Source organism: Falco naumanni, chromosome 9 (assembly GCF_017639655.2).
Source record: "Falco naumanni isolate bFalNau1 chromosome 9, bFalNau1.pat, whole genome shotgun sequence".
In the NCBI taxonomy this organism is placed as follows: Eukaryota; Metazoa; Chordata; class Aves; order Falconiformes; family Falconidae; genus Falco; species Falco naumanni.
The window spans coordinates 8,193,026-8,217,175 of NC_054062.1; the positions used below are offsets into that span (position 1 = coordinate 8,193,026).

The 24,150-nt window shown below is 54.4% G+C and overlaps 1 protein-coding gene across 5 annotated transcripts in view; it reads right to left on the bottom strand.

The window, feature by feature from the left end:
- The window catches only part of RXRA (retinoid X receptor alpha), a 119,702-nt gene that overhangs the window by 17,295 nt on the left and 78,257 nt on the right, over positions 1 to 24,150 (bottom strand). For 4 of the 5 annotated variants that reach the window (XM_040605669.1, XM_040605668.1, XM_040605670.1 and 1 more), the window contains exons 2-6: positions 23,728 to 23,993; positions 18,880 to 19,030; positions 17,827 to 18,006; positions 9,496 to 9,552; positions 5,267 to 5,436 (exon numbers count right to left, since the gene is read on the bottom strand). In XM_040605669.1, the coding sequence (XP_040461603.1) occupies positions 5,267 to 5,436; positions 9,496 to 9,552; positions 17,827 to 18,006; positions 18,880 to 19,030; positions 23,728 to 23,937 (768 nt within the window). In that variant the 5' untranslated portion in view covers positions 23,938 to 23,993. Of the gene's footprint in view, positions 1 to 5,266; positions 5,437 to 9,495; positions 9,553 to 17,826; positions 18,007 to 18,879; positions 19,031 to 23,727; positions 23,994 to 24,150 lie in introns of those variants that run through there. The other variant, XM_040605671.1, reaches the window with a different exon arrangement.

Here is a 24,150-nt window from a genome sequence, read left to right on the forward strand (position 1 = left end):
GGGCATTACAGAAAAAAGAAAAACCCTTTCCTTTGAAATATTATCCAGTAACAAAAACCATCTGTTCTCAAGGAGGACAGTCAGCCTAAACACACCAAATCCCTGTTTAAAGGAACTGCTAACAGCTCAAGTGGGCTTGTGATTAGGAACTGGAAGAGCCCGTCTAACCCTGGCGAAGACAGACCTTGCTAGTACGAGTGTGTATATAGAGTTCAGCTCTCTGGACAGGGATGTATGAGCCCCTCTACATATCCCGCCGTAATCCCCGCTGATATCTAGCAGCTTTGATTGTACAATTATTTTTCTTTCATGTCCTTAAAAGAGCAGTTTCCAAATCAGAGGAGGAGTGTTTACTTTACTCCTGTATGGCAGGGGGAAGGGGTGTAAATTCAGACACAAATGCCAGCGGAACCCCTCTCTCCTGCGAGTTTCAGTTTCAGCAGGACAAGGCCATTCCTCATCACCAGCTGGCTGTGCTATGGCAAACCCCTCTCCCAGGCTGGGCAGATGAGGACCACACTGCTAAGTCTCACTCCTGCTCCCCAGAGCCATGCCCTGGACCCCTGCCCAGTCCCCTCCGCTGTCCCCTGGCAGCAAACACAAACTCTGCTCAGTGGCCAATGTCTCCTGTTCTCCAGGCTTAAAATAACCAGCATCTGGCAAGCTGAGGGGCACCCGCCTTCGAAGTATTTTCACCTGTTGCTTGCAGAGATGGATGGGAGTGGGCTCGTGTTCAGCGGCGCAGCTGAGGAGTGGGGAGCATCGCTACGGGGATTTTCCCTCCTTGCTCTGCCCATCTCCAGCCGCTCCCGGAGGGGTACAAGGGCAGAGAAGTCACTCCAAGGGAGACGGGGCTCTGCCCTGGGGAAAGAGATGTGGGCAGGGACTGGGCTTTTTCCCTGGGAGAAGGAGAGAAGATGGGGTTTCTCTCTGGACAACCTGAACTGGGCATGAGGAGGGGCTTCGCAGGGTGAAGTGTCTCACTGAAAACACAGGGAACGTCAGCAACCCGAGGCATCTGCAGGAAGGGTCACCCATGGCCCAGGCTACAGGCACATCACCAAGTTCAAGTTTGCTCAACAAGCTGGAGCAGCCAGGTGGAGAACCCAGGGCTCCCAGCTCCCACGGGGGCGGGATGGGGATGGATCCCTGCACGCCCCAGCGAGGGACATGACTTACGGGAAACTCCACGCTCCAGCAGAACTGGCCCTATGAAGCAACAAGTGCCTGCACGGCCCCACGAAAAGGGTATTTTAGGAAAGTCAGATGTTGCCAAAGCTTTTATCAGGGCAGGCTGTCACTGTCCCTAGGACTCACCCTGATGCAGCAAGCCAGGCTCTGGGTCCCCCAGCCCAGGCTGTACCGCTGGTGCTCTGCAGGCAGCACAAGCTGTACCCAGCCTTCGGCGCTTCGTACAAAGCCTCAGCGAGGGGCCCAGCCTTTAATTACACCTCAGATGGCAGTTCCTGGAACCACCACAGCGCTTCCTGGCAGAACTTAAATCACCTTAGCTTGAGAGGCAGCTAAAAGTATCATCCCTGCAGGATGAAAGGGCCCTGCCTGTCTCCAGGAGGGGATCTGCAAAGTGATGCTAGAAACCCTCCCCGTGCATGGAAAGCAAATCCCCTCCTGCAGTAAATAGCAAGGGCACGGTGCCGGAGTGTGACAGAATGAAAGGACATGTGGGCACCTGATCCTTCTGGAAAACCAGAGCTTGGAGACATCTTCCAGAAGATGGTGACTTGAAACCAGACATTCAAAGGCCAATTAAGAGGTAATGGGGATAACACCTCTCAGTTACAGGCTTTGCCTTTCAGTGGCTGGGAGCCCATCCGAGGTGGTGCTTACGCTGCAGGTGCCCAGCTTTGTGGCTGCCCGGGACGTGGGGCAGCGGCAAACCCATCCTCGTGCCCGGTTGTACGGCCTGGGCACAGCAGTCTCCAGCTCCCAAGGAATGGGGATCACAGGGGGTCTGGGGGTTCCTGGGACACACAACACAGTGCAGAGGAATCCTGCAGCCGTGCTCATTTACAGTTTGTGGGAACCTCGCAAAGGGTTTATCGCCTTTGCCACGGCCAGCAGCCAGACAACTGTCTCAATTAGCAGTTATTTGCAGCGGCTGAAGAGCTGTTATCAGGGGCTCACCAGTGCAATTACTTTAAGCAAGTGTTTTAGTGATGGTCGTCAAAACGCTGAGTCTTGGCACTCTCCTACCACCCAAGGCAGAAGGAGAGCAGATCTGCAAGGGCAGATCCGCCTGTCTTAGCTGCTTTCTGCCTGGCTCAGCATCCTTCCCCATCCTGTCTGCGCCACCCACAAGGATCGCAGCCCGCTGTACTCTTCCCATCACGGGCTTCAAACCGTGAATGTACCCCATCCTCTCTGGTGTCCATCAGATAGACTGACCGGGGGACAGAGATCCCCTCCCGGGTCCCATACCCAGCCTCAGAGCGCACACTTTGTCAGCAATGTGTTTAGATACCAGGGCTGCTGGAACAGCTCATGGGCTGCCGCCCCCCTGCCCTCCCCTTTTACCAGCTCTGATGACTGTGCTGAAGCCTCACAGTTGGGTCCCATCCTGTCCCAGGTGGAAAACCCAGTGCCAGTGCCAACCTGGCAAAGCAGAGGGACCTCCCTCAACTAGAGTTAGGACCTCTGCTCTCAGAGCAGCCAGGGGACCACGGCACAAGGTGACAGTCACTGACTGGAGAGCATCTGGGAGAGGAGGGTGTTAACTCAGTGGAAATGTCCTTGCAAGAGCTGGAGCCCTCCAGGTCACTGGCAGCTCAATGCAGATGAGCTAAGGTGTGCAGGGGCACAAATGGAAGGACCCAACATACCAGGCTAATAGGAAACAGCTTGCGCTTCACCCTGTGTCTATTAGGGACTGAATTTGTCTGCCTCTCCATCACAGGAGCTCTCTGGGGAGGGCCGGGAGGAGGGCAGCTCCTCGGTCTTCCGTCTTCCCTCACCTCATCCAGTGGCCTCGTCACTGCGAGCTGCTGATCTCATACATCTGCTAAACCCGCTACAAATGTCACCCCATCGACAGAAGCCGCTTGACAATAATAGGGCATTTCAACAAGCCTCCTGCTTCTATTTAGATGCAACACACATCCTTGTTCACAGTAATGCGTGTTGAATTATGCAGGAACCAGCTTTCAATTTGCTACAAGAGACTGAGGAGATGCAGTGCCAGACGAAGCCATTTATTTCAGCTTGCTCTCTGGGGTTTGTTTTCAAGTCAGCACAATGCTGGATACAACTCCCCTGAAGTATTTTTAATCCTGATAGCCGTCAGAGCCTCTACCAGCCCCTCGCTAACCACGAGCTGCCTCCTCCAAAAAAAAGCCCCTTGCAGCTTCACGGAGCTGGGACCCTACGGCTGGAGGGCAGCGCTGTCTGCAGGTGCAACGGGGCTCTCAAATGCAGGTGAGCACCCTGGCCCTGTACCTGCTTCTGGAGAGTTTCAACGAGGATTTGGCTCTGTCTGTAGCAGGAAGCCTTAGGCACTGGAAAGCCTCACCTAGCAAGTCGGTCATAGCATCCTTACAGGTAAAGGCCAAAAAGAACATCCCATAGAGGCATTCAAGACTTAAGACTCCAACAAGGAGTGGCCTGACTCTGAGATCTCCTGTCAAGCCCTGCCAGATTAGGTATTTTTGGCTCAACCCTCCAAACCTCATATAAAGAAAGACATAAAGTATTATTGTAGCAGCAAATATATACTGCAGAGTCCTTCCACTTGCTAGAAATAGCTGCATTTCATCATCTCAGCCTCACAGACACCTAGCACAGAGCAATAGGAAACGCAGAGGGATATTTCAGTGTACAGTCCTGCTCTCCGGGTTAGCCAGCCTGCACTGGTGCAGCCCCAGCTGTACCTCCGTGCCCCCCTGAAGGACTGCTAGGCAGCCAGGAGATGCTCCCCGCTCCAGCAGCCTCCCCAGCAGCAAGGCTGGCAACAGCTACCAGGGTACTGGGGTAATTTATTCCCTCCCCAGTCCTGATGACACCTTGCAGCGGCGGTGCCCCCTCCTGCTGACACAGCGTGCCATGGGATGTGCGTGCCTGCCAGAAGGCATCGCCGAAGGGCAAGTGGGAAATTAAACGTGTGCAGCTGACCCCAGCCCCAAAAGCACACGCACAGTGGTGCACGGCAATTTATTTTTTTCCTCTCCCTCTCCATCTCTTTGCTTTGAGGCTTCCCAGTCCCTCAGCACCCCAGAGGCCTCCTGGTATAGTCAGGCGTAGGGGTAATTAGCCCCACTCCTGACCCTACCGCTCTATTAGTTGCCTCAACTGCAGCCCTACCTTTTAGAGGCATTCCTCTATTCCCAGTACTTCCGCGGGAACGGGTGCTGGCTACTGAGGAAAGGAAACGGCATCCTATGCTGCCTGGACTGGGCAGCAAGTACCTTCTCTGCCACAGGGCCCTTTATGAGGGCTTTGCATAGGGTCTATGCTAGAAACAGAATTTCAGAGGATAGGCTGGCTCCCACATCTGGAGGCAGCTGCCTTGCAGGGAGGCTTTCTCTAAGCAAGGCTATAACCTGCTGATAAGGGAATCTCTTAGGGAAGGGACCAAGACAGTTCCCCTCATTACAGCTCCTGGCTCTTCTCCTACTTCCCTGTCAGCTATCTCTTGTTTACACAAAGTCCTGTTAAAGCCCTGATGCTTCAAGCGGGCCCTGTTATAATGCAAGCTTCCAAAGGGGAAAGGAACTTGAAGGCAAACTTCTCAGCAAGCTTCCCCAGGTTTTCTCTTCTTAGAGCCGAGCAGCTGTATAATTTTTCATCTGAAAAGTCACACCCTGATTTTACAGCTCTTATCTCTTCGCACTTCAGCCACGCAGGTCTGTTTATTGGCTTGACTGGACTCTGAGCTCTTCAGAGCATGGAGCGTCTTCCTGCGTTTTAGAACTAAGGGCTGTTAACTGAAGTAAGTCTTCTCTGTAAGCCCTTCTAATCTGTGCCTTACAGCGTCTGTTCCTTCCCTATGGCTGTGAGGCAGCAAGCACCAATGCTGGTGGCTGTGCAGGGGCACGGGGTTTGCTTTCCTCAGGTTTTCATCTAAGCTCCCCCACGGCGCCTACAGCAGACCTAAGTTGCGTATCTCAGCTCTGTTTCTTTCCTGCTAAGAAAACCCCTCTCTGACCTAGGCTCACTGGTGTATTAGTGCCAGGGCAATCCTGGTGCCCCACCACCACCCCCTCTGTCCCGAGTGCCTGGGATGGGGTCGGGGCCAAGGGGAGTGCTGCCTTACCGAGCTCGGCGTCAAGCCCATATTTGCTTCAATGTATGTCTCTGTCTTTGGCTCCACCGCAAGTTCAGCTTCCAAGATCTTCTCCACAGGCATGTCCTCGTTGGCGCTACTTGTTGATTCCACCTCATTCTCATTGCGGTCCTTCCCTCGCTGCCTCTCCTCCTGGACAGCTGGACGTGGACAGAGAAGGGACAGTGTCAGTCTAGGGCTCCCAGCCACGGTGTCACCGGCTGAGCTGGGACCCTGAAGCTCCATGGAGCTACAGGTGTTCCTTAGCCACAACAACCTAAAGCATCCTCAGACCTATAGGATCACACAGACATCTGATGTCTTGTTCTCCCACCTGACCTTTCCACCAGTGTGGTCAGTGGGTCTCAGGCTTGGACAGTCCGAGGGGGGGTGAGGTTTGGGGGAGCTGCTCCGTGTGTGCTCCCCTGGGAGCACGGCGAGGGAGGCTCCCGCTCCCCTGCTGGGAAACTCTCCTCTCTGCAGAGGGAGAGGTCTCAGAAACAAAAAGGTTGAAGGCAAATGATGAAAAGCCAAGGAAGCCACACGGCAAGTCACCGCGGGAGAGGAAAACAGACGGGCGAAGTGATGGCGTAAGAGAATCCTAAAGAAAAGAGAAATCAGCCAGTTTAAAGCCTAAGTCCAGAGTTCAGCTACGTTCTGAGCCTGTTAGTGCTGAACTTCTGTGGAGGTCACGTCATGCATCTAACTCCCTGGTCCAGCAGTGATGCCAACGGCCACCGCGAGGCTCCGTGGCAGATCGGTGCTACTGTGGGACAGGCGCTGGGAGCAGGGATCTGCTGGCAGGCACCCTATGCAAACCACCATCCTGTCTTTGTCTCTCAGCAGTTTCTAAACAGACAGGAGAGACCTGTCCCGAATCCTGTGTGGTAGGAGTAATCTAGCCAGAAGCATGTCACATGCTGATGAGTTAATGTCTGAGCAGTACATAGATGAAAAACACTTATTAGATGCTAATAGCATTATTATTAATGGTCTCCCTTTGAAACCGGCACACACACTTTCCCTAAACCTGGAAAGTAGCTTAATGCAGACAGTTACATCGGTAACCATCTCCTTCTCAATCATCACGTCACATACCCGAAATCACACGCTTTTCCACACACCGTTGTTTCCCACAGCGCATTTTAGCTCAAACAAGTTGAGAACAGCCCAAGCAACAGGAGTTCCCATCACTGGTCATGACAGACAAGTCCCTGAACTTATCCAGCTCTTTGTTGAGAACTGAATGAAGCATTCAGTAACGTAAAAGGCCTGCTATTTATTGACAATTATCCTAACGCTTTACCTCTCCACCGAATTTGAAGCTGGTTATGCGACGTTAAGAAAAAGCAGCAGGGGCACAGGTATTGTTCTAGGGAAATCAGAGCTGTCCGTAACACAATAAGGCTCTTTAGGCAATCAACGGGACCAGCTCTCCGCCAAGTGCAAGAATAAAACCTAGAATATAAACCTTACTTCTTAAAACCCAGGAAATTAAGACACATGCTCAAAGAGTCCTATATGGACATTGATCCCATTAACCCAGCTCCACCCCAGCACGCGAAAGCCTGGGGCCAGTTTCCACCGCTCGCCCTCCTCCCGCCGTGGCCGCCGGGGCAGCGCTGCTGTTTGCTGCACGTCAGCAGCGCTCAGGCTCCTTCCATGTGAAAGCTGTTACGCACAAAGCAAGAGGTTATTTTTTGCAAACTGCTCTTAAGTTTATGGGCTGCGGAGGCTCCCGAGGCCCATGCAATGTTTGCTGCTCGTCTGCCGGAGCCAGGTGGGCTGCCACTGTCGAAAGCTCAGATTTGTGTTGTGGCTTTTGTCCATCTGGCTCCTGTCTGGCAGGGATTCTTCACTTTTTCAGGCCAACATGAAATCCTCCTTAGATTTCTCCCCCCACCCCTACTCCTGCTTTCTCAATCATCAAAAGCCTAGAAATTTTTGCTTAATGCCAACCCTTCTTCAACAGCACAGATGCACCAAAAACTCCTTTGGGCACATTAGAAGAGATAAAACACCTACTAAATAACAGAAAAGCCTAAGAGAAAGGCAAACCCTCAACAAATGGGATTTTATAAAATGACTTAAATGCCAAAGACCTGATGCACACTCGCAGCAGATCTCAAGGATAAAGGTGCAAAGCGTGGTTCCTTGCTCCGAGATCGACCACCTCCACTGCTCCACCGGGAAGGAGTGTTAGTCCAAAACCCATCCTCTTGCTCAGCCACCAGTGACTTCGCTGGACACCGGGATTTGTGGGAAAGCCCTGCAGAGGTCTGGGGAGATAGTGGCTACTTAAAGCCTTATATCTGCAAATCTCAACCTCATCAAAACCAACAGCCACATTCTTGGGGGTAAAGAATCAGATACACTTGAAGGGTTATAGGAGAGCGAATCTTACAGGTCATCACGACAGCATTGGCTAGTGATTAGGCTGAATCTAGGGGATATAAACGATAGATGAAGAGACAGATGGAAAGAGATTATACACGTAAGTAGTTATTTCTATTCATCTGTGCTTTGAGCTGCTACACCAGCAAGTTGGTGCTGCTGCTCGCTGCAGAGCCGGTCAGTGGACAGCTGACTCATCCCAGCCTGCTCAGCCCCACAAAAACCCTTGACACTCGCCCCTGCCCAGCTGGCCGCCGGCAGCAATGACACACCAGGCAGAGCAGATGGCGTATTCTCACCGAGTATGTCCAGGTCCAAAGATAAACCAAGCCCTTGCCAGGCAGAGCATTACCTGCTTTGCTACCCCTGTTTTCCAAGACCAGACAACCCTCTTCAAAGCCAGGACAAGGCTGGCATCACCCTATGAACCCCCCTGCAGCCTGGATGACCTCCATCCATCCCCTGTCCCTGGAAAGCAAAGCAGCGACCGTTTCCCAACGCTGTGCTCAGGGACACTGTTATCCTCCCTTCCCCCTAAGAAGCTGCTTCGTGCGCAGGTCTTCGCCGAGGTGTGCATCTGCGGGATGAGGTGGCTGTACCGCACGAAGGTCAGTCGCTGCTTGCTCACAGGACCCGTGTTACCAGGTGTTTATGAACCTGACCTGTTCCTCACTTGGAAAAGATGCAGGACACCAGCCCAGCCCTGGCTGTTGGATGTAGCTTTCAGGGATGCCTGCGAGGCAGCGACTCCTCTAGATGCTGGCTCAGTTGTAGATGCTATGTTCCCTCCCTACGGGCAGTTCAAGGAACGAAGTGGGAACAGCTTCACTCTTCGGGTGAGCAACAGGTTCGCTCCTGCAACAGCTCTGTGCCTGCCCTTGGGGCACAGCTGCCAGTGCACACATGAACTCCCCTCCGATGGTCATCTTACTGTCACCTCGTTCTTCCAGGCGTGGCACTCCCAAAGTGATCCCAGTCCAGGAACCTGAGGTTGAATTCGTTTCAAATCTCCACTGTTTCAAGTCTCCACTTCCCCAGTTTCAGGTTCACCCTGAAGCATCACACAGCTCCAGGGGAGGCAAGCCCAACACGTTGTCCTGAAAGGCACAGGGATTTGCAGTCAGCATTTCTTGTATTCAGTGGGTTCCAAGAACTGGGCTTCCCTGCAGATGCGGCCACCCTTGCCACCCGTGCTTCAAAAGCTCGGCAGAACTGAGAGGGCATCCAAGGTGCAAGGAGCAAGCAAAAGCGTCTAAGAGCTGCCAGTCATACGGCTTCATAGCAGAGTCCTCCAGGTCTCTGATCTCCACTGGCATAAGCCCAGTGGTAGATGCTGGCAATTTACTGCCCTCGGTATCTCCCCAGACCTGCTGAGGAGCTGACCCGCTGGTGCTCCTTAGTAGAGACGCTGAGGGACACATCGCTGTTTCAGAAAAGCATGGGGACTGTGTTTCTTGAGATGTAGGAAGAAACAGCAGGTGGGGTTGGGGAAAGGAAAGAAGGAGCAAGCATTCGAGCAGATCAGCTTTACAAGTAAATAAAAAAATCATGCAATATGGGATGTTCGTGTGAAGGAAAATCTTCAGCAGTGAGGAGACCCCCTCACCATAAAGACCTACAACCTTATCTCCACTCCCCACTCCCACTGGGGACTAGTCCAATAAACCATAGCGGAGAGAACAAAAATACATTTTTCAAATGGATTGGGTCTGGAAGCTGGGTTTCTTTGTGGCTTTGTTTTTTATTTATCTCCTAAAAAAAAAAAAGAGAAATACAAACGTGGTAGCTGCATGGCAGCTTGTCTGGTAAGATTGAAACGGGAATACCTTGTTCTTCTCGGCTTCCCAGAAGTCCTGTGCGCCGGGATGGATGGTGCTCCATCCCTGTAACACAGTAAAATTTAGAGACAAAGATCATTATTTCATTTGGGTTTTGTTGCTTCTACTGGATTTTTCTCTTCCTTTCATGTAAGCTGTAAATATGAAAAAACAGAGGGGTTCTGCAACTGGCTCCTCCAACCAAATTCTCCCTTGTGGCACAATGTATATTTAAGAAAAAATAAATATTCCCAGCTCTAGGGAGGCCACAGAATGCTTCTCCCTCCTGCCTCACATGCGATGCTTCGCAGGACTAGCAAGGACAGGACACAGAGCGGCAGTCCAGGGGACCTGTTTCTGCTGCTGGCTCGCGTCTCCTGCCCACCATCGATGCCCCCTCTGCACCGTGCCCTTCTGTGCAGCGGGGTGGCTAAGCTTCTGCTCAAGAGGACCTTGGGAAGAGGAATAAACTACGGGGCGCTGTGATAACAAGGCACTTGATGGCATGACCTGCAAGGACCTTTCCAAACCTCAGCTGGGCTGTCTTGCTCTCACTACAATAAGATGGTGATAATGAAGAAAAGGGCTGGAGAACACCTCCCCGCTGCTGTGGGCTGAGCTGCCGCTCACCAGGCGGAGGGAAGGGCTGGCGAGGACTCTGCAAGGCCAGCGCGACCCTCCTGTCTCCCATCGCACTCAATCGCTGCCTCAGCAAACGGGCTTGTCTGGACAAGCAACCAGGCTTCTCTCGGATGGATGCGGGGAAGCCATCGAGAGGAGCCCATGTCCTTGTCCTTCCACCTCACCGCTCAGGCTGTTGGACGAGATTCACTCTTAGGACTGTGCTGTTCCCAGTGATGCTACTTTTTCTGGTCATGAGCGTGGCACTGCATTTGATCGATGGTGTGGGTCTATTCATCTTAAATGCAGGAGGTGAGCCAGGCACATTGCTTGCTGCAAACCAGAAATCAGTCTCCTGCGAGGCAAAGCAGTCCCAAGCTGTCATTACACCAGCCCTGTCTGCCACGCCGTGTTTCCAGGGATGAGCTTCCCCGCTCTCTCCTCGTGTTGATAGCTTGATGGCTGTGCCAATGCTTTTATTTTTCTTCAAGGAGACTCGTACGGTTGACAAGTTTTCTAGTCTGATTTCCTTAACATAAGGGAAGCATTTAAACCTTGCAATCAACTTGAGGAGAAAAAAAGATGTTGCAGTCAAAGAGCTCCGAGAGGCAGCCCCACCTCCTCCAGCTATGTCTCAGCCGAGCCAAGGACAGAAGCCTGTGTTTTCCATGGCACCTGACGAAGAGGCTCTCGTGTTATCCTGCTTGATTTGGCCTGTACTTGCCTGAGGCCGTTGCTGTCATTTTTCATCTTGAGCTTCTCCAGCCCATCTGCACTTCCTGAGGCCATCGTACAGGAAGATATGGAGCCCCATGTGTCAAGATCACTTCTCAGTGACCTCTCTTTAAGAACCAAAATGTCTCATCCCATGGACTGCAGATGAACCTCTGCTGCCTGGGTCCAAGGGGCTGATGTGCAAAAATGTCAGATCCATCCTCTGCCGGTGTGTGCACCAACACTGCACACCTTGCCTTTGCTCGTGGTGAAATAAGCAGGTATGAGTCCACTGCGAAGTGAGCAACCGACCTAGCTCCGGCGCCCAAACCAACCGGTGCAGGAGGCCACCATGGAGTCATAAGCTTTCCAGCTGCTGGAGAACAAGGTGCTCACTGAGGTGCTGGGGAGGACTTGGAGGACGCTGCTGAGACGCCACTGCAGCATCCCCAACTCCTGCCACTTTACCGCAAGCCTCGTGATGCACGTCACCAAGTCCCTTTGGTGCTCTTTGAGCCACGTGAACAGCCCAGAATCCCAGTCCTCCGGTAACATTCTTTCCTTTTTAAGCCTTGGGCTCTGGAGAGAAACCTGCTGCTGCGATCGGCAGACTAACTAGATTTAAAAAAAGGAAAGAAAAAAAAAATATTTCAAGTGCACGCTCTGTTTTTAAAGCCTGGTCATAGATGCAACGCGGGCACTGATGGCTGGGTCCCCCACGCCGCGGCACGGGCACTGCCACGCTCAGTGGGCACCGTGCTTTTGTGCCGGAGGAATGTTAACGAGGGGTGGGAGAGGCACAAAGGGGACAGGATTTTCCACGGAGGCAGAGGCGTTTGTGAGAGCCACCATGGGTTAGAGCATCGCAGGCTTGTTTGTTTGCTGGGAGAGACATGGAGGCTACGGCGGCTCCTAATTACCACTTACCCAGCGTTCATACAGATGAGCGCTTGTTTCTGAGACAAAATCCATCCTTCCAGGAACAATAGCGTGGATGACTGGCTGAGGTTTGTTTCTTTTCATGGGGGAGGAGGGGGGAAGGATAATTTGCTCCCACCAAAAAATGGACTGAATGGGGTTTTCTCTGGAGGACAGATCCAGCGCCTGGAGTTCCTGGGTATGGGCGCAGCCACCGATGCCCAGCCTGGTTCTCCAGCAGTGTGAAAGGCATGGGCGAACAGAAGATTCACTTTTTAGCCTTGGCTCTCCCATTCTTAGCATGCTCCAATCATCCCTTTTGCTCCTTGCCATTCCCCAGGACACACAGGGAACCACAAAGCAAACGGGTGATGATGCTTTCCAGACCGCCCCAACCTGGATGCGTTCTGGGGACATGCCCCTGCATCGCCAGGGCACACCATCTTCCCAGAGCACCCGGAGGCTCTGGTGGCCTCCAAGACCCAAACCGGCTCAGTCTCCTCGGAGCCTACAAGTGGGTGGCTGCCTTATTTATGAAGTGCTGGGTGGAGGGTTATTGGGGATTTCCGTTTCACCAGTGGTGGAATTTATTAGGCTTTGCTGCCTTTTTATGAAGCTATCTTCAGCATCTTGAAGCGCTTATGCCTGAGGTACCTGTTTATATCAAAAATGCCACGATAGCTGAGGAAACTAATTCAGAATGTTTCCTCTGCTTTGCTTTTGTGTATCTCCTTTTTTTTTTTTCCCCCAAGTTGCAGCTTTCTACTACTATAAACAAGCTCAAAAGCTGAGATACAAGGAATAAACAGTGGTAGTTTCTCCAACATTTTCAAGTGAAGACTGCATTTTTATAAGACGGGCAAAATACTGCTGTGATGCTAAGAAAATCTGACTTCAGAGTATTAAAATGTGGACTGAAACCTTTGTACGCCATCAGTCCGTATGAGGAATGGCTCTGGAAAACAACCGCAAAAATCGCTAGCTCACTTCACTCTCAAAAGCCAGATGCTGCAAAGTGTAAGCAAACAGCAACATTGCTCAAGCGGTGAGAAAATCAGAAACCAAACCCCTTTTCTCAACCTAACAGTATCCTTAAAAACAACAAACAAACCCACCATCATTTAACCAGCTGGTTTAAAGAGCAGCACTTTAAAAGGATGTAAGAAACAAGCTCATTAAGCCAAAAGACATTTTCCATTCCAAAATTATTACTAAAAATAACTGTGCTCTTGAACTCTGCCTTTACTTTACTTTACTAGGGTATGGCTACTTTCCTGGTTTCATGTTCATTCAGACAGTGGGTTGGAGACCTGAATTCGTGGTCATTCTCCCCAGACTCCTGTTGGTCCCAAGAGATGCTCTGAGAGCCGAGATGGCTCCAGCTCTGGGGGTGCAGGTGGGATGCACATGGCAGGGAGATCAGGCACAGCTCGGTGACTGCTGTGCTAGTGCAGGAGCTGAGCTCTGAGTCACTCTGGGTTAAAACAAGGGGAAACTTCAGTCCCTCTCGACCAAGTGATGTCTCTGAGCAGCTCCCCAGGGACACGTGGAGGTCTCCAAGCCGCAGACTTGAGTCGCTCCCTGCGATGCTGCAAGTCAGATCCCTCAGCAGTGCAAGCGAGAGCGGGAAAAGCAACCCACAGACATAGGGGAAGAGGAAGAACTATTTCAGGCTGTGAAGTTTAACCAAGCCTTGACGTTAAGAGATCAGGCACGCAACTGGACAGAAGATGTCCTGAATCCTCAAAGCATGGCCCTGGACCGTGTCAGGGCAGCTGACAGAAGCAAGCTGCAGCCATGCCGTACCCTGGCCACAGCCGTTACGGCATCTGCGCCTGGATTTAGGAATGATCTTGGGAGTCATTTATACAGCCCAAGCTGCAGCCGCTGGGGGAGGACAGCCTTCTGGCCTCCAGATGGACTACAGGCTTCCCGGCAGAGATGTTCAACATCCATTTTACCTAGCTGGCACCAAACGCTGCCGTCAGTGCCCCACAGCATGCTCGGGCTGCACCCTCCAACTCAGCAAGTGGAAGCCCAGTTACCAAACTGGGCAGCCCAGCAGGTCCTGCGGAGACAGTCTGGCTCACGTGAGGAGCCGCTCGCATCCGGAGGCAGCGCTGGGGGAAGGAGAGACGGGAGATGGAGCGGGGCCGGGCTGTGCCGGTTCCCAACGTCTGCTCCTTGTGAGCCGTCCAAGGGCGGCCGGCAGGAGCATGAGAAAGGGCTCCGCGCTGGTATTTCCTGCTCGCTGTGCGATCCGGCGGCGTCGCCAGCAATGGTGGGGCCGGGACCTCGTCACACGAGAGAGCGGCGCGCTGCAACGCCAGGCCACAGGGTCTGTACTCTCCAATGACCCCCTTCACCTCTGAAATTACCCCCAGCCAACAGCACTGCACGCACGACGGCTTCATCCCAAGACCCTCCAGTGTTTATTCCCACCTCTTCACAAGACCTCCGCCTCCCTAACTCACAGGCAATTTCCACTTTTTCCCTTTAAAATGTAAGGCTGCTGATATACGGACACCTTAGACCCTAATGAGTAACAGATCAAGCAGAGAAGAGTTTTGCTTCTGGATGCAAACAGCCACCCCCACAATAATAATCCCTGCATTCGTCAAGGTCCCTGATGGTAATCTTAATTTTGTTGACTATCCGGTATTTAGTGGGAGACAGAGTACAAAAACCAAAGCCTCGCACAGCTGGCAGTAATTCACAGGGGAAAAATGTTCCCAGTTGCTTATTTATTATATTATAGCTGCAGTACCTCAGAGTCCGTGAGGCTCACTCACCGGGAACAGTGTCAGGATCTATCTTAAATGCTTGTAGCAGGGAGCAGCAAGAAGAGATGCACGCCCCAGAAGGAATCCTCCGTTTCCACAGGCTTTCACCCCTTTAAGCCAAGTCTCACGGCCCTTCCAGCAGCACCCCACGGCCACCCTCTGCCTCTCGCCGCCCCGGTACCCTGCCTCGCCTGCCCTGGCCAGGCTCCTTCCTGGAGCACACGCTCAAGGTCCATCCCTCCGGCTCTGCTCTTGGCACGTTCACCTGGAGATGCCCCAGGTGTCAGGATCAAACCCCTCCAGAGCTCCACCAGCTGCCCACGAGGTCCTGTTGATTTTACTCCTTTAAGCCAATTCCTTAGCTAGGTAAAAGAGCCTTTCCTTTTACCCTTCTAGCACAGGGTTTGGGGGATGAATGTGGCCCTCACCCCTCTTCTTCTCAGCTTCGCTCTGCAGGTCGCAGCACTGCTCAGCACCATGCAGGATGCCTTTAACAGTTACTCTCTCACCAGTTAGTATTTCGTTTAGAGAGGTTTACTGTATTTCCATGACATACAAATACCTTTGGGCTACAGGAGAGAGACTTCTTTAGCAGGAATCTGCCATGCCTTTATGTAGCTATAAATTAGGTCTCCAGAGCAAGATATTTTTTAGGGAACTGAGGCCCATTACCCCAGCTCTGTTACTTGAAAGATGCAACACTAGGCATTTACACTAGAGGAGAAAAAGCCGGCTATGTTGTGAGTAGTTAGGCAATAGTAATTAGCAGTGCAGGATTTAGCCCAAAACTGTTCCCCAAGACAGAGGTGATGGGGGGGCAGTGGGACTGGTATGGCAGTTCGCTCCTGGCTGGCAAACTGGATGGGCAGCAGCAGTGAGCTGGGATGGATGCGTTGGGAAGGAGACCTTTTTCTGACAAATCTATCACACATGAAACTCAAGAGCTGCTCAAAACCAAAGCTCAGCAAGATCCAACTTCCCACTTTCAGGTCTAGGGCAACATGAGGACATCCCCAAACCTGCCATGAGACACTGAATTTTTAGGTTTATAACAAGAAAGCACTTGGGGACTGGGGGAGTCACTCCAGCTTTCCCTACATGGGGACTATACCGCAAACATCTACTGATGGCCAACGTGCTGGCTTTCTGCCCTTCTCCAAAGCTGTCCTCATGCAGCGCCAGCATCAGAAGATCAGCCAGCATCGCCTGAGTGCACTTCTAGAGTTACAAAGATCCCATCTGTCACACTTTTAAATAATTGGCTGATCCGTTATGAATTCATTTGGTATTCATTGTGATAATGTTAATCAAGATGAATTAATAGAGTCCTCATACCGTACGCGCTCCCTGGGGAATTCCACCACCATTTAGAAATTAATTAATGGCCCTATAATTTTAGCGGTGCTGCCCGTGCAATCACCGTTAACGGTAGGCACGGTGCAGGTACCCGATGGCAGGGTGTCAGGGCAGGCTATGGCGTTAAAGCATTGCTGCTGGTGTTCCCTTCCCTACAGAGGCTGGCTGAGATGTTTTAGGGGTCTGGGAGGAAAACGGGTCTCCAGCCACCAGCACGAGGCAATGCCGGTGTAATGGGATGCTCCGCATCACCGACACCTGCATTGCTCCCCTGAGAAGCAAGCGCTGCTGCTGAACACACAGGAGACTTCTTGGCTTCTTTTTAGTCACCGGAGTCTCCCCCAGCAGGAGATCAGACTTCCCTCCTCCTGCCGCACATCTCCCGCTGGATCCAGTACGCTCCACGGCTCTGCCCATCTGCAAAGCAGCCAGGGCAATGCCAGCCCCTCACACACCGCACCACTCTTCTTTAGAGGCATTTTCTGAATGTCTCAGTCTCTCCATTTAAGCCTACAGGTCTGGTGGGACGGACAGCTTCATTTTTGAGCACCAAAGGGTTCAGCTTCATTTTTGAGCACCAGAGGGTTCAGCCCTGCAGGGCCAAGGGGATCCTGCTGCAATTCCCCCACACCTCGAGCAGAGACAGCTTTGACATTTTTGAAGCGTCTGCGCGTCGTGGGTCCTTAGGTAACCCGTAAATTGAGCGTGGCAGGGTCTGCTCAACACTCGGTGCTGCCCTACTTAATCAATGCTCCAGACAAGACTAAGTGCTCTTCAAAGAGACCGGGCTGAAGCGCTGCTCACGCAACCAGAGCCACTCAGCAGAGGGACAGGTTTATCGGTCAGGCAGGGAGGTGAGCGTGGCTCTGAAGATGTAAGGGGAGAAGGCAGCAGAGAACTGAGCAGCACCATGGGGTCATTTTCACGTCATGTCTGGTAAAAGCCTGTTCTGCCAGCAGTTTAAAACAGATGCAGCTAGCATTTCAAAAAAGCATTTACAAGAGGCACTGCCAGGGAGGTTTTAGAGCCTACATTTAAATTCTAGTAAGGGAAAAGATATCTTTCAGAAGACTGAATTTCTTTCTTCTTCCCAGTGAGGAAAAATCCAGTATTGCTACTGCTAGGGCACACTACTTAGAACAGCCAGTGCTCAGCACTGGTGCCCGAGCAGCAGACTTAGACAAGAAGGATGATAACTCACTGAATTTCCCTGCCCCTCCTGAGCAAGCCGTACACTACAAACAGCACGCAGCTGGGATGCACACAGGAGCCTCTCACCTCCCTGGCAGCACACTGATTAGTAACCAGTAAATTAAACGTCATCTTTATCTTGCCAGCGTCCCCTAATCAGCTCCACTTCTCCAGGATGCGACATCCTGTGCTGCGCAGAGAAAGAAGGGCCAGGCCAGGTGGCAGCATTTGTCACCTGAAATGCACTCAGCCCCGACAGCTTTCGCACCTCTGTTTGATGGGGCTCTGCAGGGAAAGGGAAGAGCTCACAGTATTTGTTATCGCTGCTCCCGACACGTGGCTGCCGGTGCAAAACAGGGAGTACAAATTCCAGGGCAGCAAACGACCTTGGGAGCACCACCTGCTTTCATTGCCCACCCATCCCACCACCCCCCGCTCCCCAGTGCTGTGCTCAGTGCCTCTGGGCGCTGGCTCATTTACTAATGTGCAACCATCCATCATCTGGGTACCACTCTGGGACTCAGTGCTGGTTTTGAGCCCATTAGAGGCTCTGGCTGTGGCGCAAAAGCAAAATATCAAAGAGACACGTGCATTTTTGGCACCTCGGCACAGGCAGCCCTCGGCAAGGCTCACGCTGGCTCTGGTGCACATGGTGCTGCCACGGTGCCAACCATGACCCTGCTGGAGCCTCCTCATGAAGGAAAAGTACCGGCAGCACCCGTGGGTGCTCGGGCGGGCCAGGCTCCCTCTGCCTTACCTTCTCGCTTCATCCCCATCGCAAGACACTTCTGATAGCGGCAGTACTGGCAGCGGTTGCGCTGGCGCTTGTCGATCAAGCAGTCCTTGTTGTCGCGGCAGGTGTAGGTGAGGTCTTTCCGCACCGTGCGCTTGAAGAAGCCTTTGCAGCCCTCGCAGCTGTAAACCCCGTAATGTTTACCTGTGGGGGGGATGCAACCCAGGTTAAAAGGACCCACCGAGTGTCCCAGGTGCCCCCACTTCCCTGCTTTGTCTCCCTCACCACAAAGACCAGCAGGTCTTCCCAGGGTCTTGCCCGGCTGTGTCTGGGGGAAGCAGAGGATTCTTGGAGCTGTGAGCAGGAGCTAAAGCACAGTGGCTTCGCCTTGACTTGACTTCCATAAAATGAGAATGCCCTCCATGGGCTACAACCTGGTTTATATCCAGGAAAAGCCCTCGCCATTCTTTAGCCATACATCAGGGGCAAGGCAGTGCAGCAGTGAAACAGGGGGGCTCCCCTGTCCCCGCTGCGACCCATCGGACTCCTCACACCAGGCACACAACCCAGCCTGCTCTGCACCACGCACCCACCCTCCTCTTGCAGCTCCGGAGCCTGACAGGCGCAGGAGATGTCCCCAGGGTCCTCACAAACTAGTCAACCAGAGCACTTCTGGAGCAGAAAGCTTTTAAAACAGCATGAGAATAAAGGGAATTAGCACTTCTTTATCTCCCAGTGGAGAGACACCATGTGAAGCACATCTTTTTATCTGGCACTAAGTGACAATACCACTGTGGATCAAAGGATGAGTAGGGAGAGGGATGCTCACTAACGCCTTGTTTTCAGACGGGCTGTGCAGCTCAGGGCTCAGGATATAACACCACTGCTGAGCACAGACCTGGGGTCTCCCAGCTCGGCTCAGAGCCTGCCCCAAACCAGATGGGCTGGGGACACTGGTCCTTCAGGGACTTTTCATCCCCTCCTCTGAGGGCACGGGGGCTCCTCTCCTGACGGAGAGTCCCCACCTGCGCCCGCTGTGCTGCAGGGAGCCAGGCAAACCCTCGCCACCAGCCTTACCTGAAGATCTGTCCCCGCAGATGGCACATATGTGCTTGGTGAAGGAGGCCATCGTTCCTGAGGGATGTGCTGGCACTTTGAGGACTCCGTTGAGCCCCAGGGGTGGCTTAATGTCTTCTGTGCTGCTGACCGAGTTCATGGGCGAGTTGAGCTGCCAAGACAGAAGCACAGTGCTCAGCGGGGAACTGGGGCACACTGGTGCGGGGCCGAGCCAGCTCTGCAGCAGGGCTTGCCTGTGCACTCAGACATGGGGCAGGAGGGCCAGGCAGAGGACAGGCTTCCAATGGGGACAAGTACTGCTTAGAACACCCACCCACAAAGCTGAACCAAGAGGAGGATTTGGGCACATGAGTCCAGAGACCAAAGGCACAAGCGCTCATCCGCTGCCCTGGCGTAAAAGCCGGTGCGGCTCTGAGCTGGCAGCAGGATTATTTGCAGTGATGGTTTGTGGGAGAGCTGCTGGCTGGGAGCGAGTGCTTACATGGATGATGAAGGCCAGGACGCTCGTGCCTTAGCTCTGCAGTTTATAGATACCCTTTCAGCATTATGTCTCCAAAGGAAAGCTTCACAGCAAAGAAACAGATCCCAGACGCAATGGGGCCTGGCTTTCTCGAGCTGGCTTGGGTGGGATGCTTCCCTGCAGCCTCCAGCCTTGCGGCAGCCTCTCCACACGCCTCTCCTTCCCTCCCCGCTGCGCTCAGGCCCCAGCAGTTGGTGGAGAAAGCAGAGAACTGGGTGGAAGCTGGGTGCTGGTATGGCCCCATCGCGCTGGTATTGAGCAAAGGATTCCCAGGCTGATTCCCACATTGCTCTGTGCAGCAGGGCAGGGCTGTTATCCCCCTGCGTCCAAAGGGAAACTGAGGCACGAAGATGTAAGATCGACCCATCTTGATAAAGGCAACAAGCTCACAGCAACCCTGCCCGGCCCAGGGCAGGTTCAAGGAGGTCTGGGGGCGGAGGGGGTGCCAGGCTGGGGGGTGCCAGGCTGGCTCAGCTCCGATGCAGCCCCAGCCAGGATGGCTGCGGCTGTCCTGCTGGGGACCAGCCTGCCAGGGACTGTCACACAGCCTCCATCCCTGCCAGCTTCTAATTTCAGGTTGGATACACAGGATTTGTGCTCCTGTTTGTTGCGTTTCTCTACCCTAATAGAGATACTCAGCAATTGCACTTGTCACAAATTAATTCAGGGAAGTCCCAGGGCTTGTGATCTGTCAATTAGAGCAGAGCAGCCGTTCCTCTGGCTTTAAAGTCTCCAGGCTTGTGGGGAATATTTGGCAGGCAGATGACTAATAACCACAGAACACAGCAAGGTAAACCCACCCTAGAGAAATGCGATGGATCTGCTTCCCTCTCCTGCCCTGTCTCTGCCAGCTGATGAATCAAAAGCAGCCGGGACCTGGTGCCACCAAGGGATATGCTCCTGGGCTTTAGCTGCTGTTCGGTTACGCTGCGACAGGGCAGAGAGGCGAGGGGCGAGCGGCAGCCCAGGCACAGAGCCTCCCTCTGTGCTACCCTGCGAGCGGGGGCTGCTGGCACTGCTGCAGCACATCCTCCATGGGTCACCGGCTCCAGCAATTCCTCCCAGCGCCCCTTCCTGGGAAAGGGAGCCGTTTCCCAGGTGCAGCTGGTGGCTATGGCTCCTGTCGTGCTGCATCGCTGGCCGCTGCCACACCGGAGCGAGGGCAGAGGCCATCAGCTGCCTGCTGAAGATAAGCCTTTTGCTACCACTTCCCCCAGCTCCAGCAGCCCACAGAGTCACCCCCCCACTCCGTCCCGAGAGCATCTGGGGGAGACGATGGGCAGAGCAAGACGGGGCAAGCGCTGCGCCCTGCCCTGGCCCCAGCCCAGGAGGGTGGGGGGTCCCACCGCCCTCCCCAGCCCCGTGCATCAGCAGGATGAGGGGACTCGCTCGCAGCTGAGTCAGCCCTGGGCTGGTGTGGGGGAAGTCTTCGTTTCCTCTTGCACCACCAGCCCGAAACCTCAGCAGAAGCACCACGTGCACCCTGGGGTTCCCACACCACCCCGGCGCCTGCCCCGTGCCTTCCCCTCCCCGCTGGCAGCCGTCGAGCGAAACCAGCAGCACATGCAGGCAGGGAGGAGGCAGAAGGGGAGGCAGCGGCCCCCTGCCTTGGCACAGCACTTCTGCTCCGGAGCACACAGCTCTGCTCAGCAAGCGAGCAGGGACGAGGAACCGCTGCTCTGCTTCCCCAGCGATGCCCAGACTCCCTGGCTCCTCTCCCTTCCCCGCTCAGTTCATTGCACCAAGGACCAGCTCCTGTCCCTACCGGCAAGCAGAGCTTTATTCCTCCTCCCACCCAACATAAACCCCCCTTCTCCAGTCCCCCAGGCACCCTTACAAAGAGCATTGTGCCAAAGCAGAGAGCGGCTCTGGAAAAGCCTAATCCTGCGTCTGATCTCTCCCCACTCGCCCCCGGGCGCCCCGAGCTGCTGCCAGCAATGCCTGGGGTGGCTGCGCCCTTGCAAACCGCCTGGGAAGTCCCTCCCTTTCAGCTCTTACTGAACCCAGATTTTTTAGGTAAGAGGGTTTAAACATGTGTTAAATCCCAGTAAGCAGCAGAGCTGCTGGGTCTAGTCTCCTGGTCTGCCTGGGACCTTGCTCACCACTGCAAACTACCCCTGCTTTCAGCTGGCTCCTGCCCTGCTGGGCACCAGCATCCCCTCCCCGAGGGGGCCTGGGCGCTCCCTGGGTGCTGGGATCCCATGGCAGGACACCCTGCCTCGTGCCCTAATTTTGGGGCTGCGTTTGGAGATCATGGGGGTCCTGGGAAATGCACAGTGCTGGAGGGAGGGCACTTGGAGCACCCTGAGCATCCTCCAGCGCTGGCACCAAGGGCTGCTGGCTCCCCACCTCCCCTGGACCAAACGGGAGGGACAGCATCCCGGCTTTCGGGAGCCTGCTGGCTCCTTCTCATCCCAGTGCTGGCAGGAGCTGGGGTGGAGGGGACCCACACCACAGGACCCACCGCACCTCGCACGCCCTGTGCCCTTCTGCTCTGCTGGCCTTCCGGAGGCAACGAGGCATGGCCTGATGGCAAGTGGCATCTGCCATCTGATTCAAACCACCTTCCATCAGTGCCATCCCCGCCCAGCGACGGGGGCCGCACGCCTCATTACCCCCAGCGCTTTGCCAACCGGTGCAGTGGCGCAGGGGGCTGCGCTCCCCTCTGAGCACCCACCCTGCCGCCTGCCTGCACCCTCCTCCTCCTCCTCCCGCACTCCTCCACGGGCCCAGGTAGGCGTCTCTGCCCGCTGCAGGGACAGGGACCTAATGCACCCAGACAGGGAACAGATGGCAAGAGCCATTAGGCTGAAGACCTCCTAACTGTCACCTCTAGGAAAACCACTTAAGACAAGTCCCTGAACAGAGGATGGGGACTTGCACCGTGCTGAGGGCTGGAGCCACCGCGCTGCTAGCTCATTCCCCAGCACCATCTGACCATGCTCTCAATTCCCCTTTCTGCCCTATGGCTCCGCTTTATTTCGGTTCCCCCAGCTCACTGGTCCCCAAAGCAAACCGCACCTTATAATTGACGCTGGAGGTGCATCACCCCTTCCCCCTTTCCTCCCCAGCTCGTGGCTAACCCCTGTGTTGCTTCACATCCCCCCTTCCAGCTCCTTCCCCACCATTCTGGTGTTCTTGCTGCTAATTTTGCTTCGGCCACCCGTTCACAGGCACCATTACAGTTCCCCTTCCCTTGGCCACAGAATGGGATGCGGCGTGTCCACCCCACTCACCTCCCACAGCAGGGAGCGGGACCCAGCGGGATCCAGCCACATCGGGCTGCAGGGTGCAGGTCCCCCCCCATCTGTGGGGGTCACAGGCCAGATCCTGCATGGCAGAAGCCCATCAAAAGGCAAATAAAGCTGCCGCCTCTCCGGCCGGCATGGGGATGCTGCGTCCTGGGGAAGCTGCCTGGGGGTCCCCAGGGATGGGACTCAGTGGCACGGCCCTCCCCAGCCCCGGGTAGAAAGACCTGTTATCTCTGGAAATAAATCAGGCCAATATTTAAAAATAAAGGTGCCGGCAGGTGCTTGACTCCCAGAGAGGGCTTGGAATAAATAAACCCGCAGCAAGTGGCAGGTGGTGGCCAATTCCTTAATCTGCCCTTTTACTAAACATATACCGAGCGAGCAGCCAGCAACAGGTGGCAGGGGCTGGCCAACGCGCCCCGATCTTGCTATTTTTAAAAAGAGCTTATCTCTCTGTAGTTGGAGGTTTTTTACATAATCTTCAGCCAGCAAATGCTAGCCCTTCCCCTGCAGGGAGAAAGGGGCAGCGGGCAGGGGACCCCTCGGCCCGTGCCATGGGGACCACGCGCTGGCCCCGGAGGGGACATGCCGATTCCCAGGGAGGGGATGGGACTGCTCAGGGGAGAAGCACAGGGTGCAGACAGCCCTAGGGTGGCTCTGCTCCTGCCAGAGCTACACCAGCCCCCGGGTGACCCAGGGGTAGTCACTGCTCGCCTTTCACCCCCAGCTTGGGGACAAATAGGGCAGGACTGGAGGGGACAAATGATGGGAGGGGATGGATGACCAGCCGTGCTGGTCCCTGAGAGCCCACCCAGAGCAGCCCCAAAGGCAGCCGCAGACACCCAGCTCTGGCCAGAGCAGCAGGATGCCTCTGGCTTATTTTCCCCCTTGTGCTTCTGCTTTTTGCCTCCCTTCGGCGCCTGCCCGCGCTGGGGTTTATCTCCCTGTGCTTGCCAGCTCAGTGAGCCAGGGCTTGCAGCCAGGAGACCAGAGCCAGTTCTGGATTGGGAAACCCATCGAGGTGGCTTCTCCCCAGCCGAACAGAGAGCAGTGACAACCCTGCCACCTTCCCCTTACCTGTGGGCTGCTGGTGCCAAATCCCAGGCTAGGGGTGGAGGGGACGGACATTGAGTGCGGGCCCATGGGGGAGCTGATGACGGAGAACGGAGGTCCCATGCCATTGATCGGCGAGCTCAGGGTGCTGATGGGCGAGTGGAGCTGGCCCGGGGAGCCCAGTGAGGAGCCGATGCCCGGCCCAATGGACGGGTGGAGGGATGGGGTGGCCATGGGCCCCCGGCTCGTGGGAGAATTCAGGGACGTGGAATTGACTTGGTTGGAGAAATCTGCAAAAGAAGAAAGAGAGAAACGAGGCTGAGTCTCCCATCCAGGACAGGCTCTGACATACGGCCGCAGCAAGCCCTGAGCAGCAGCCCCCCGCACCCTGCCCTCGAGGGGCTGCTCTTCAACCTGCCCCTGAAATTCCCAAGGCATCCTCCGTCT